Raw genomic sequence first — 15,332 nt, forward strand, 5'->3', positions numbered from 1 at the left:
CAGCATCAGCCACAGTAGGAATTAAACCCCTGCTATATATGTATCTTCAATATACAAAAAAACAGTTCAAACTGAGCACGCTGTTTACAAGCACTTATCTTCAAAAAGTGAACACTAACGAAAAAAGTCCAATGCATGCCTAAAAGCTTATTATTCTCTGCTGCAGAATTCCTAATAGAGGATTTAAACCTAAAAAAGCTGACAAAATTCTCTTCAACAAAGATGATTAACAAGTCCCAGGCCATTAATAGAACCCCACCTGATTTAAGTGATAAAGCAAGCAGCAGAGTTTGAAAAGTTGTTGGACGTATTACCTATGGAAACAAGGCTCATAATGTTTATTCTGTCTGCCCCAGTAGGGTTTACATAGCATCTAGCTGTATTACAAGGCTGTAGAAACATTCAGCCATTTTTTCCTTTTCCATAAAAAAGGTTGTCTTAATATTCCTGGGAGTAGTCTGAACTCAAACCCTTAGAAACCAAGGAGTTCTCCAAAACAACAAGCTGTATGAATACCTAGCAGTAGAGGAAATCGTAACCCTCTGTATCTTGTAAGACATCTCACAATCTACCCTGTTCTTTATCCCATCTCTCCATACCATTTTTGCAGATTACGTGGTACTTAAAGAGTGAAATGTCAACTTAGACGGAGTTTGATGACCAAATCTTTCATTTCTGGTGTTAATTTACACCATAAAATTTAGCTAGAGTTTTTAGTGCCCTATTTTCTCTTACAGTATCATACTATGAACAAACAGAATAATTCAAAAGTTAAGTCAGTTTTTACACAAAGATGACATTTGGGGATATTTACCGTTCCTAGGTCAGAATAATGAGAAATGGCTTAAAGAGCAAGTCTGCTTTTGCACAGAAATCCAAATCCATAAATAATTAAGTGCTATTGGCTTAGCTGATGAAATAAACTGCTCATCATTGTTAGCTCCATCTTCAATCTAAATTCTGCTAATATGCTCGGGGGCACAAAGAGGTTTCACAGGTTTCTGAGCCAAAGGAATGTGCTGCTTTCTCATACTATTCACGAACATGTTTTCATGAAAATTTTTGGAGTAAAACTTTTTTTTTTTTTTTTAACTTCAAAATAGCTAAATTCTGTGTAGAATACTAAAAATGCTTAACTAAAAACTGTGTTTCTACAAGTTTTAAGAGCAATTATTTTGAACTAGAAAAATAAATCTAACCTCAACTCCAAACCACTTAATGGGTTTTTCAGCATTACATTAGCAATTATATTGCATACATATTCACTAATCTGCCATAACTTGTCAAATCTTTCTTTGAATCTGTCACAAATGCTGTAACAAGATGAAAGGCAACATAAGATCAATAAACTTAGAAAACAGTACATGAGAAAACAGACAGCTGCCTACACAATAACGGATTATTAACATATGTTCTATTTTTTTTTAACAATAGCTTCCCTGTAGAAAGGATTTTTTTTTTTTAGTATCACACTTAACATCATTGAGAACGCATATCTCAGCAGAAAATCAGTTGTATACTTCTAATTTGAAATAAAGTCTGAGGAAACTCATTGAAACTTTCTCCGTTTAAAAGCCAATGTGTACAGCTAACATGGTTCCAGGAGCTCTTGTGCACCAAGCACACAAGCCAAGTGATTTTTCATTGTACAGACCCTCTTGTTCTTCGCACACAATTGAAAGGAAGAAAGAAAATAAATAAAGAAAACAAAGGGTACTGTTCAAAAAAATGAAATGGTCTTTCTGGTAGAATTATATATTCAAGACACTGGCTGAGAGCACCTTTTCTCTCCTGTTAAATCTTTCCAGCCTAACAACTATTAGGGCATATGGGTGAGACAGAACTGATAGACTCTCAACTCGTGCAAACTGTTGCTCTGAACACATATGTTCTTCCTATATTTCCATTTTGCAGTAAAGAGGACCCCAACTTCAGCTCTGTAATAGAGATCACCATCTGAAAAACAGGTGATGAAAAATTCTGTCTGCTTTACAAAAGTGATTTTATAAATATTGAAAAAGACAATTTTAAGTAACAGTTTCCAATCTGTATTTTAATCTCTTATTTTGTTACTCAAATCACAAAACTTTTAAGAGCATTCAAATTTTGATGCAGCTTTTAATGGGAAACAAGAAAAAAAGAGGCAGTATGACCCATACTGTCACAAATAAAAGAATCATTCCGTAATACATCATCTTATTCGGAGGGGAAAAAAAAAGAAACAACACCTAATTTAACACTAATGGATGCAAAGTATTTCTTGTCCATTCACATTCACAGGTGCTGAGTTTCAGCATCTTTGTATGTCTGAATGAAGTTGTGAAATATTTATATCTACTGTGAAGAGGTAGCTAACGAAAAATAATGACTACTGTTAACTCACTTGAGCAGTAAATATGATTACCTATCAAAGATTATAGATCCTGAAAAGCACATTTTCATTCAGAGGAATCTGTTCCAGTAGCTGCATTTTGGGAGACCAGAAAAAATGTTTAAGTACATAAAAAATCTGTTAACTTAAGTCAGTATCGTTTAATCTCAAATTCTTTCCAATCCCAGAACAGTTCTTGAAATCTAAACCAAAAATGCAGATTTACCACCGTTCAAGAAAAGTGAAAACATGATGTGTTCATTCTTCATAAGGTACATGTGGTATACTGTAAATTACCAACAGCTAAATCAACAAAGACACAGTTACATGCATATTCAGGTTTCAGGATAGGAGCCATTTCGTTGATATTTTAAATTATTTATGTCCTACAAAGAGATGGTAGCCGTTCTCAAGTGAGCTAGCTACTTTTTTTCTCTGCTGAATTTTAGAGAAAACATATTAAACTGCAAAAAGGAAAGCCATTCAAATTGCTATGATTTGATGTTTCAGAAGCATAAGAAAACAGCCAAATATGATCAGGTTTTAGCAACTGTTTTTCTTGCTAGGTCTATATAGTTAAATTCTATAAACTTGAAATTTTAATAGCAATACAAGTAGACGGTATTTCAGAAATACCACAATGAGTTGTGAACTTATATCAGTTTCAAAGGCAGGAGCAAAAAAAATTTTTTTTTTTTTTTGGACACTTTGAACTTATGTTCTTAAACTGTTCTTATTCAATTTTATACATACATTTACACAAATCATTCTACAGTTGATACCTGCAATCCTGGAATGAATCGAGGATCTTTTTCAACTAAAAGGAGCTGTTCAACATCAGCATTGAGAATAGACCTGGTAATTCCTCCTGGCCCAGGGCCCACTTCGCAAACATGAGCATTTTTCAGCTTGCCAGCTTGTCTCACTATCTTGTCTGCAAGACATAAAGAACATACTAAGCCTTTATTCTCTAAAGGATCCAGCTCACTAAGATAAATTCATTGTTTATTGTTAAAGCGCAAGCATGCTTATCTCAGAGTAGACACAAACAGTGACACATCCCACATAAATGATCACATGCCTGCTAGACTGCACAGAATTCAGATTTGTTTCATGCTAAAAGATACACTCAAATGTTTTTTTTAAAAAGGCTATTTTCAGTTCTCTCTCGTTACAACGTAGCTTATTGCAGAATCAAATCAAAAGAAAATATTATTTTTCATCTGGAAATCAACAGTAGTGTTACTCTTCCTCTAAGTAAGCACCTCTGTTCATCAACCTTAAGTCTCAACTACATATATTTACAAAGGTGTTTCACTACAGAACACCTATTTCAAGGGCATTTAAGAAGCAAAAAGGATACAGTCAAGTCCTAATAAGACTATAGTATGTAGAGAGCAAAAAGGAGGAGCTGGGGTAAAGTTAGAATTGGAATACAGGTAACTGGTAATTATAAAAAGGCAGGCAGTTAAATCATAAGGAAAGGACATTTCCTTCCTGTACCCAAATGGAAGGATACAACATGAAAACTGTTATTCCAGGGTAAGACTCTGGTTATTCATGATGGGGAACTGAGTTTTATGTTCACATCCTCTATCTTTATCACTTGATTCACAATGCATAATCAAACCATCAGATACATGAAGCTTCACTGCATTTATTACTGCAAAACCCAGCCACCACTAGGACCATAAAGAAACCCTCTATGAATTGAACATTGAAATCTTTCTCACCCACTACTGTGATGAAGCTGTAGAAAACCGAATTGTTCAGAACAACGTAAGTGGTTCAAAGAGCTACATTTCTGACAGATAAGACAAATGACCTTTTAAAACACACAGCTCCTATACTTTTTATGATACATAATAACCTGAAAATATCCTTCATTTTTGAATCAAACTTATAAAATGAATTTACCTGTAACTTATCAAAGCTTGACAATACCTTGATAATACTTGATAGTACTTATCGAACGATAGTAACTCAGTGGAAACAGTACTAGTGAGACTATGAGTTTTGCATTTGAATCAATAACTCTTATTTCATATAGGAATATGCTTTCTACCTAAAAATTATTCCATAATTTATTCTATAAGGAAACACATTTTCTAGGAATTTACAAGTGAAATCAACTAGTCTAAGCTAAATCTACTATTAAAAGTAACCTTCTGACCATCATAAAATTGACAGATGTCATCATGCAAACATCGTCTCCTTAGCTAGGACCTGGATCCTGAGGAAGCCCACGATGTACATTTTATAGTAGCTAAAATCTGTAAGTATTTAACCTGTCAACCGCAAATCCAGCAGAAAGTTCTGGGAAAGCTGTTTCTGTGCTTGGAGTCGGAAGAGCTTAATAATCTCGCCAACGGTTGGCAGAGGAGGCAGGTTGAAGGCAGCCACCTTCCCCCGAACAGCCATGGGGCAGCACTCCTGCTCCTTCCCCCGCAGGCAGAAACCGACTCTAGTACCTGCAACAAATTTAAACACGTCGATATTAAAAGCCTGGCAGAGTTTACAAGGTGAGACTTGATTTACTTGATTCACATGTCATTATGCAGGTGCTAGATTTCAACCACCAGTAATTTAATTAGCGCATGTAGTGCTTATACTGAGGAAGTGTATGTGGGATTTAGGCTACAACCTCATTTTGTGGGTTTGACAAGCCATTAGGCAAAACAAAACCTCTCAGAAGTTTCAGTTGATGTTTTTTTACTGTAAATAAGACTTCGGCCCTCAAGTGGAGGCTGCCTCAGCCCCAGCCCCTTCCCTCCCCTCACCAAGGGGGCGGAGTCTATTGGAGCCCCGCCCCTAAGCCAATCCGCGCCCCTTACGGGGCCCTCGACTGCGCATGCGCGGGCGCCGCCAGCGTGGCCGTGGCGGAGGGAGCGCGGGGAGGTGTTGTGCGCCGAGACGCGGTGCAGCCGCAAGCGGTTTTTTTCTCCCTCCGCCGTGGCGGAAAGGAAAGCCGCGAACAGCAGCCAGATCGCGCCGCCGGCCCTTACGGTGTCGCGAGGGGGCTGCCCCGGAACAGGAAGCTTCTCTCCTCCTCCTCCTCTTCCGCCTCCCGGACGCGCGTGTGCCGCCTCGGCGCCCCTGTTGGCCGTGGCACTCAGGAAGAAGCGGGGCTGCGCATGCGCCATACGACGGAGAGGGCAGGCGGCGGCTGTTTTGTGTGCGCATGCGCATGCGCGGGGTGGTGGCTGTGCGCCTCGGCGTGGCCTTGGCGGGCGGGGGCAGGGGCAAAGCCCGACCGCAGGCGGTGCTCGTGCTTGAGTGGTCTGGGCGTTTTGCGCTTGTGCTTCATCTACTTTGAACGGTTGTTGGGTTTTAAAGTTCTTTAGCTTTTATAATGTGCTTAATTATTAAAGCAGTGCACATAAATTAGAGAACCACAGAATGGTTTGGGTTGGAAGAGCCCTTAAAGCCCATCCAGTTCCAACCCCCTGCCACAGGCAGGGGCAGCTCCCACCAGACCAGGCTGCCCAAAGCCCCATCCAGCCTGGCCCTGAACACCTCCAGGGATGGGGCATCCACAGCTTCTCTGGGCAACTTGTGCCAGGGCCTCACCACACTCTGAGGGAAGAATTTCCTCTTAACATCTAATCTAAGTCTCCCCTCTTTTAGTTTAAAGCCATTCCACCTCATCCTACATTTATACCCCCTGACAAAGACTCCCTCCCCAACTTTCCGGTAGGCTCTCTTTAGGCACAGGAAGGCTGCTATAAGGTCTCCCCTGAGCATTCTCCAGGCTGGACAACCCCAACTCCCTCAGCCTGTCATCACAGGAGAGGTGCTACAGCCCCTTGAATATCTTTCTGGCCCTTCTCTGGACTCACTCCAACAAGTTATTACTGTTGCTCCAACAGGTAATTGCTTCAGATATGTTTCCAGAAAGCTAAGCAGTTACTAAAAAGCCACAATTAATCACAGATATTGTTAGATAGATGTAAGAAAATTGAGACATTAAAGGAGTAGTAAGAGACATTAAAGGAAAAGTAATCCCTTGCCCAGTGTAAATAATGGGCATAATTTAGAATTGCATTGTGCGTTAGACATAGCTTCTGCCATCAACAGCATGTTCTACTTAAGAATCATCTAAGTTTGAAAAGACCTTAAAGATCACCAAGGCCAACCACCAACATCAGCTACTGAGTCCCATCAATAAACCATGTTTCTAAGCACCACATCCACACATCTCTTAAATACCTCCAGGGATTGGGACTCCACCATGTCCTCAGACAGCCTGTTCCAATGCTTAACCACCCTCTCTTTGAAGAAATTCTTCCTAAAGTCCAATCTAAACTTCCTTTGGCACAACTTGAAGGCATTTCCTTGTGTCATATCATTTGTAAGCTCAGAAAAGAAACTGACACCTTCCTCGCTGCATACTCCTTTCAGGTAGTTGTTAAGAGTCATTAAAAATGTGAGGAACATTGCAATTAGTCTTAAGGAGCTGGACAATAAATCATTGTTTAGGTACACTGCAATATTGGAATAAAATGTCATGGCAATCCTAATTGAAACACTGGAATTTTGAATTTGTGAGGTATAAAGTATTTGCTTTTTTATGTTTTGGGGAATTTGAAGTCATAATTGAAATAAAATGCAAGCTCCATCTGATGGTGGCAACATGGGATTTCAAATGGCATCAGTTGAGAAAAAAAAAAAAGATTATTTTTCTACTAAAATACAAAGAAATGTGAAATTTGAAGAAATATGGACTAGAGGAGCAACTGTAATAATGGCATTCAACGATACAGCTTTATCACCAGCTGAGGCATCCAGGCTATTTTAGCTATAAAGCAAAAAGTTGCCAGTTTCATTAGTTTTTCTCAGTACCTGAAAAATGTTATGTCAGACTATTCTTTTAATAATGCATTTCATACTTGACTGTCACCTAGGGTGAGCACTGTCATCTTGCAACCTCAGGTCTGCCCTATCTTTCTATACTGAAATTGTTCCATCATTGATAAAGTGGTCCCCTTCCTGATGAGTTGCACATATGGAAGTGTCCAGGTATTTTGTGTGACCATAACTCTTGACTGTAATAACAGCAAAATCTGATAGCTTCGTATTTCAGTAACTTAAAGAAATGTAGCAATCTATGCTAATATTTTTATTTAGAGAAAAAAATGGTAGAAAACTCATTCGCTAAAATAATAATTACAGTGTAGAGTGCATAGGTTTTTCAGACTCCTATAGATGCTGTAATGTTTTAATTTGAGTTGGAGAGTCAAGGTCGTCCTTGAAACTAATGAATGGAAAGTGGATGATTTAACCCTTAACCCATCACATCATTTGATTGTTTCTAGTAGATGTCTCCAACTAAAAATTCTCAGATATTATGCAAGAGGAAAAGTGAGCCTTCTGAGCATTCATCTATTCATTCTGCTTATTCTGGCCCTTTCATTCCATTGCAAGCTATGGAAGGCCTGCAGGAAGAACAGATTAGATAGACAGATACCAAGGAAAGGTAAAACAGACATCTGAAGAAACCCATGTTCAAGTCCTGAGATCAGTTGTGCAGAGGCACTCTTAGGGGATCCCTTGGATCACAATTCTTTATCTTGAGTGCAGCTTCAATTCATGTTCACTTGTCAGCATTGCAAGTATTGAGACAAAAGTTGCACTCATAATTGCAAAAAAGCAAGCGTACCAGTGAAAAGTTTTCACTGTAATTGTGGAATTTCATTGTTTATTTCAAGTATTATTTTTACAGACGTCCTATGTTCATTCAAACATATTAATTGGTTCTGTGTTCAGGTGGCTACAACTTAAAAAATCCTGCAAAAGAAAGCATGATACCAATGGCCTGAAATGATTGTATTGTTTGGGGTTATTGTTACTAGTTTTAAATTATGGCATCTTGTAGAAAACGGGCATCGCACCATATTCCCACAAAGCCACACTCCATTTGAATTCTCAGAAAAAAAATATCTATTTGGTAATTATTTTATATCAACTTAAGGTAAGTAGGTTGAGAAATTATAAATGGACAGAGTGCATTGAAAAAATATATTAAATGTAATACACAAAAGAGATTAGACAGAGAAACTCTTATTTTCTACACCAGTTTTCAAATGTTTTCATACCACAAAGCCTCTTTTCTTCAGCTAGTTCTCGTATACAATCTTTTCTATTGTTTGTTAAAATAAAAAGTTTATTATATTACACTACCTCATAAGGATCCTAAATAGACTTAGGAGCCCATTGCACCAGGCACTATACAAACAACATAATGACTGCCTTCCCTCAGGAAAAGCTCTGCCACCACAAAAAATGCTGAAGAAAATATTAGCAAATGGTAAAAAAGTTTTGGTAAGATAACAGAAGGCAGAGGTACATTTGCATATTCACAGTAATTTTAGATGCCATGGGCTGTTAAACAAATAAACAAAAAAACAACTGTCATGAAACATCTTCCATATTAACTGTGTAGAGGATCCATAAAATGGTTTCTTGCTCTTGCTTTTTTGAAGGGAAAGGAATTTAGAGCACCACTTTTGATAAATAGCCTGTTAAATGCAATAGTTACATACAATGTGGACTACAACAGAATTACTACACCCATACCTTGCCCTAAAGCAAAACAATTCAGTTATGGGGAAAATCTTCCCCATTGTGACAGTGTACCACTGTGGGTTCATCAGGCCACAGTATGATCAAGAACAGTATTTTCCCTGTTACCACTTCAATAACATTGTACAGCAAAAACTAAACTCTCAAGGAACAAAGACTTCCCATTAACAGAAAATCTGGCAGAAAATGCTGGCCAGACTGCTGAGTTCTTTCCTAACATAACTCAGGAAATACAAAAATCCATGGCTTTCAGTATTGCCACAGCAGATGTCTAAAAATCATTATATTTACTTTAAAACATTTGAATTTCTTTTACTGCTTCTCCTTCTGATGTGCCATTTCTGAGCCATTTAATGTAGTCCGGTCACATTGTCGAGGTCTGGCCATAGCCATCCATTTATTTTTAGTTGGCACTTCTGATTTCCACTTGATCATACCCTTTTAGGTTCTAGGACCTATAGAAAGACTATCTTTAATGCAAATTAATGCAAAGCTTGTCGTAACATTTTAGGAATGCTAGGAATTATGATGAGCATTAAGACCATTCTCACCTACGTTATTTGTCAGCCTCTGTAGAACAGGAGAATTTCACACTGTAAGTAGGGCCGAAAATATAAAAATGGACTCTGCACAGTAAGCCACTGGTAAGCCACTGCTCCTTGATCACCCATTTAGCATTTGGCATTTTGCAGCATTTTGAAACATCGATGTTTTAGGAAGCTTGGTCTTGTTCAGGCTTCCCAACACCAAGTCGCCTTCTTGGAGATTTTTCCCATAAATATAATAGTTTGCATCTTAATTTGGCTCTCTGACAGAACATTTACAAATTTGATATTCCTTTTTTAAACATGAAGTCACAAAACTTAAAGAAAACAGATGTAGAGTAAAAGCTTTCTCACTACTGGCAATAGTTCCCCCAAAGAATTTCATTGAAAGTCCAGCATGCCTATTAACTCAAAGAGAGAGTTTTTATACTCTGTGTATCATGAAAAATGAATACAATATTACGTGAACCTCCAAGAAGCACATGAAACTTGTAATATCACACACTTGTTTAAAGTTAACAGTGTTCGTGGCCACACTGTGTTATCAGCTATGCCTCCTGTGTAATGGTCTGATGAAGCAGCGCAGAACTTGTATGTTCACTGCAAGGGCAGATCCCAAAACAGGCAGTGTCCCTTGGCTTTTCTTTCCTGTTTCAGTGTTTCTTTGAAGTGTCCTGCAGGGCAGTTTTGATGCATAAACGTACCTCATCTGGAGTCACTGTACAATATGTTGGAGTAAAGTAAGGTTCTTGCACTCCTCCCTTTTCTGTGCTCATGTCAAGCTTGTCAGTCTCTGATCCCCCAGAAATAAGCATTACTTGTCTAAGTGTGTAATATCTATGGTTGGGTATTTATGCTCTAAGAAAAAGTGATATTCTAACAGATTACAGAAGGGAAACCTTCAGTTCTATACCTCCTGTCTTTCAAGTAGCGAGGTGGGAGAGGACTGAACTTGAGCAGGGACGCATTTCTGTCTTCAAATTGCTGGAAAGGGATTTATAAAATTCAGGACACAAGTTTTTGGACCAAGCTCTCTGGCCACTGGGTGCCACTCTTGTTCCATGGTGAGTGAACTGCACAGTCTAGCAAGGAACAAAAAGTTTACTGACTCCACTCTGTGTCCTTATGTCGAGTCAGGCTGCTGGAATATGAAGGCCGTATATTCTCCCGAGCGGAAATAAAAAAACAGAAGGTCAGTGATATAATCTTACAGTAAACAAGAAAGGAAGATTTAGCAAGCAAAGTCCAAGCTACAAAACCTGGAGGTTCAGGTTTACTAAATATGCCACGGGGAAGGGCAGGTTGTTAATCACAGCGGCTCTGCTCTTTGGAAGCTCCTAAGTAGGTTAGGTCAGAATTTATGTGTTGCTGAGAAAAGGGTAAGAAGACTGATTCAAAAATCTGTTCTAAGAAGAAAGAATTACATTTAATGTTAAATTTTACATAATTTCTTTCCTGATAAAAAAATAAGTAAAGTATATTTTACAGTATTATACAACATGTAGAATAAAATGTAGTGCCTCTGCTTGAACTTTGACTTGCTTGCGTCATGAGGGTTTTGTAGCTGCCCCTGTCTTCTGACCATGCATTTCTGAGGCAGCAAACAACCACCATTACTGTAGTGATGAGCGGTGAAGAGTACAGCTAACTGGAATGATTTTACTGTCAGGACAAAAGGAAGTGCTCTACTGAAATTAAAAATCATCCACAAGAAGTTGCTCTCCAACAGTGTGAATATTCTCAACATATATTGTGCTCGGACTTTTTACTGCTGTAAATTGCTACAGTTCTGTTAAAGCCATGGTGACTGTGGTGATTTTCACCAGATGGGAATACATTTTAATTCTTTTATGTCTTGTTGGTTTGATTTGCTTTTAAACCAAGATACTCTATTATCTTTGAAAACATAGCATTTGTTTTGCTTTGCTTTTGATTTGCTTACTTCTAGATACTTGCTGTCATACTGTAATCTGAAAATTGAGGTAGATAGGGTAAACTGATTTCTTTCTTTCTCTTCACTTCCAGAGCTTGTTTGAAGTTAATTTGGAGTCACATCTCCATTCAGACTGCTAATGAATGTGTCTGTTCAGCCTTGTGTATTAAATAGACACTATTCAATGTTGTGTTCAAAACTTAGAATGAATTTTTTTTTTATATTGCAATTACACCCAGAGGCCCCCAGCAGAACACCAGCATGTCAGACTGGGGTCTAGCACAGCAGAAAATATAAACTCTGTCTGGAAAACCTTGCTGTGTATGTGTAAAAGAATAAAGAAAATGTGGATAGTGACAGATGAAGAGAATAAGTTAGTCATTGTCAGTGTGGCAAGCTGTGGCCTCAGCAAGTCAGCGTTTTTCTTACTGCATCACAGAAGAAGGATCTGAAGGGCACGATAAGGGATCTTTGTGGATGTTTACAGGGAAGGCAAAGGGGAGAAAACATCAAGGTGCTTCACTGAAACATGGGCTGCTCTCATGAACCAGATGGCCCCTCAACAATGAGTAGGTTTTTGGGAAGCAGACTCAGAGAGCTTTGTAAAGGGGTGAGTGAATGTGAGGATACACAACATATGCTGCAATATAAAAGAAGAGGTAATGGAAAATACAAAGAAAGGAGGGATCTGGCCAGAGTGAGAGGTTGAAAGATGAAGGATGAGTAATTTTTGCTGGTTATGACAAGTGATGCAAGGAAGCATTTAAGAAGGCCAGAAATCAATACAAAATGCAGATACTATAAACTAATGCAATTGGGAATTTTCAAAGACGCTTAAATGAACTAATTTCTGCAACTATTTCTGGATTGTCTTTGATAACCATCTTGCAAGGGGCTTTCTTACACTTAGGCAGTGATTCTAAGTCATACACTTAGAAAGATAAGGTGCTTGCCTTGCCTCTTTATAAACACATCTGGCAACTTCTTAACTAGCCACGTTGCTTCCTCTTTTGGATCTATGATAGGTTTTCTCTGAGGAGCCATTTAGGTCCTCTACCAGGATACAACTTTGAATCCTTATGGTTAGTTTGGACAGCACTTTTCCATAATTTCAGTTGATTATCTTGGCCACATTCCCCTACTAAACAAATGATATTTCCAGCTTTGCATCTCACCTTGGTATTTGAATAATGGTTTAAATAAACAATTGGATTTGGTGATCAAAGAGTTTTTTGTTGTTGTTGTTGTTGTTGTTGTTGTTCTTGTTGTTGTTTTTCATCAGAAAGCAAAATCCAACCACATTTTTGGCAAGTAACATTAAACACTGAGTTATGTTATTATTGAGAATACTACATGACCTGTAGATTCTTTTCAAAGTATGCAACTCCATCAAACATACCCTTCAGACTGAGGGTATATTCACATTTTCACTTTTTTATTTTTTCCCCTGCATCTTCAATATTTTTAGTGCCCCTGTATGTATAACTACAGAAAGGGAGAAAAGTCCATAGATCACCCTGTGACTTATTAAATGCCAAACGAAATACAGCAACATCTTTACAGTATCACAAGATTGTGTAGGTAAGAAGAGAGCTCTTGAGATAATTTAGTTCAACCCCCCTGTTCAAACAGGGTCAACAAGAGCAGGATGCTCAGGAGCATGTTGAGTCAGTTTTTAAATGTATTCAAGGATGGAGACTCCAGAACCTCTCTGGTCAATCCATGCTAGTGTTGGACCACCCTCACAGTTAAAAAAGTTTTTTTCTTGTGTTTAGAGGGCAATATATGTGTTGTTTCAATTTGTGTCTTTTGCCTCTTGTTCTGTCACTGGGCACCACTGGCTCTCTTGTCTTCATTCCCTTCCTTCAGGTATTTATACATGCTGATAAGATCCCTCTGGGGCTTTTCTTCTGCAGGCTGAACAGTCCCAGCTTTCTCAGCCTGTCTTGTCATGAAAGATGTTCGAGTCCCTTATAAATGTCTCTGTGGTCCTGTGTTGGACTCACTCCAGTAGCTCCATATCTGGGTAGCCCAGCACAGCAGACTGAGCACTCCAGGTGTGTTTGAACAATGCTGAGTGGAAAGGAAGAATCACCTCCCTCAACCTGCTGGCAGTAATGCAGCTTGGGGTGTTACTGCTTTTGAATGACCTTGTCTGACTAGAAATCAAGATCTGGTGTTGGGAAGCCCTGATCCCTTCCTCATGTGCTATCTTCAGTGGGACGTTTACCTAAGATACTAGGAATCCTAGATGAGCGGGCATCCCCATTGCTGGTCATCTGTAGAGTGACCTTAAAGCCTGGTGAGCTCTCTTGGAATTTTACCTGCCCCAGAAACAAGTTGTTTTCAAGTCAACCTGCAGAGACTGTTTTTTCTGGGGTACACCTCCAGTGATCCACCATTTTGGGCAAAATTTTAACTATTTTGAAGAAATATGAGGAAAATTTGCTTTCTTCTAGGCAGTCTCTGTGGCCACGTGATAGGGTCCACAGCTGCACCTCATAAACTAGTGTTGGGCTTATTGTTTAGGTTTGGGAGCCGAATTGTCTGCTACCCGTGTCCCTCCCATTGTAATTCTAGAAGCTTTCCAACAACCTTGGTGATACAGATAAATGTATACAATGTGATGTTTGTGACCTCTTCACAGTGAAATAAAGTAAGGATGTCTCCTTTCTGCTAAGGTGCTTCCTTCTATATCTCTTCTGGTATCTGCCATGACTCTCAATGTCAATGTGGACATTAAAAACTAGACACAGCTCAGAGTGGAGCCCAGCTTAGGAGTTCAGGAGGAGTTGACAAACTTGAGTTAAGGTTCTTAGTTTTTTGACTCTTCTGGTTGTCTAAAGACCAAGTCAAAATTCCTAGAAGTTTTCTGTATATTATATCATTTCCTCAGGGCTAGAGACATTTCTGGAAGCAAAACTTTTTTTGTATGGTGCCAGACAGAAGTTATTACAAAATCACTGATTCAACAAGGAAACATACGTGTGGGCGAGCTGCACAAATTTCTGGGCTGCATTGATGTTGTCCTGAACACAAGTCTGAAAAACATGTTTTTAGCCTAAATTATCAGTATCTTTAGTAAGCATCTTCACTGGCATTGCTACAGGAATAGATGGCAGTGTTATACCCTGTGCCATTCACTGTGTCCATCACAGAGAGAGAGACCGTATATGGCTGCTGCATTCATGGGCCTTGCAAATCACTTAAACATCTGTAGAGGAGCTGCTGCCATATTAGTATTCACTTGTGTGTGCCACTACCTTGTGTATCTGAGCCTAGTCCAGTTAAAATAATTGTTGCTCAGCGTCTGCTTGCCTTACTGCCTCCTGGAACTCCTGCTAACCTACCACCCATTTTGCCACAACTTTTGGAACCATTTTGCTCACCAGTCATACCCTCATTGCCCATATTTGCCCCACTACAGAACTGATCTTATCTTCAGACTATGACAAGTGACTGCCAAAGCCATGTTGGTTTGAGTCTTACAAGCTGGCAGTTTGCATGACTTGTAATAAATTCTAAGGTAATCCACACACCAGACAGAAGAAAACAGCAGTGCTCCTTCAGGCAGCACAAGCAAGCCTTGCAGCTATTCCTGGTTGAGGGCAAGACCACGCTTCACTTAACAGTCGGAACTACACATTCTGTGTCCTCTTACACTTCCTCTGCCCCTCCTTTGCTTAAGGCCTTTGGCTTTTTCTCAGTTCAAATGTGCTCCTGCCCAACACAGTGAAAAGCTTCACGCCTGTGACATGGGTCAGTATTGAAAATACTAATCTATATGTCACATATTTATGTCACGTAGATGCCTACATTGTGTTGAAAGTCAATGTGATTTAGTCTCCTAACTCAATTCCTTTTGAAATGTTACCATTGATAATACCATGTATTTGATGAA

At 39.0% G+C, this 15,332-nt stretch overlaps 1 protein-coding gene across 1 annotated transcript in view; it reads right to left on the bottom strand.

Annotated features, from left to right (window-relative positions):
• Window positions 1-5,522, bottom strand: part of TFB1M (transcription factor B1, mitochondrial) — a 27,548-nt gene extending 22,026 nt beyond the window's left edge. The window contains exons 1-3 of the mRNA XM_035322354.1: window positions 5,377-5,522; window positions 4,660-4,842; window positions 3,154-3,305 (exon numbers count right to left, since the gene is read on the bottom strand). Of these exons, the coding sequence (XP_035178245.1) occupies window positions 3,154-3,305; window positions 4,660-4,792 (285 nt within the window). The 5' untranslated portion in view covers window positions 4,793-4,842; window positions 5,377-5,522. The remainder of the gene's footprint in view (window positions 1-3,153; window positions 3,306-4,659; window positions 4,843-5,376) is intronic.
• Window positions 5,523-15,332: the final 9,810 nt, after the last annotated feature.

This window comes from Oxyura jamaicensis, chromosome 3 (assembly GCF_011077185.1).
Source record: "Oxyura jamaicensis isolate SHBP4307 breed ruddy duck chromosome 3, BPBGC_Ojam_1.0, whole genome shotgun sequence".
NCBI classification, from domain to species: domain Eukaryota; kingdom Metazoa; phylum Chordata; class Aves; order Anseriformes; family Anatidae; genus Oxyura; species Oxyura jamaicensis.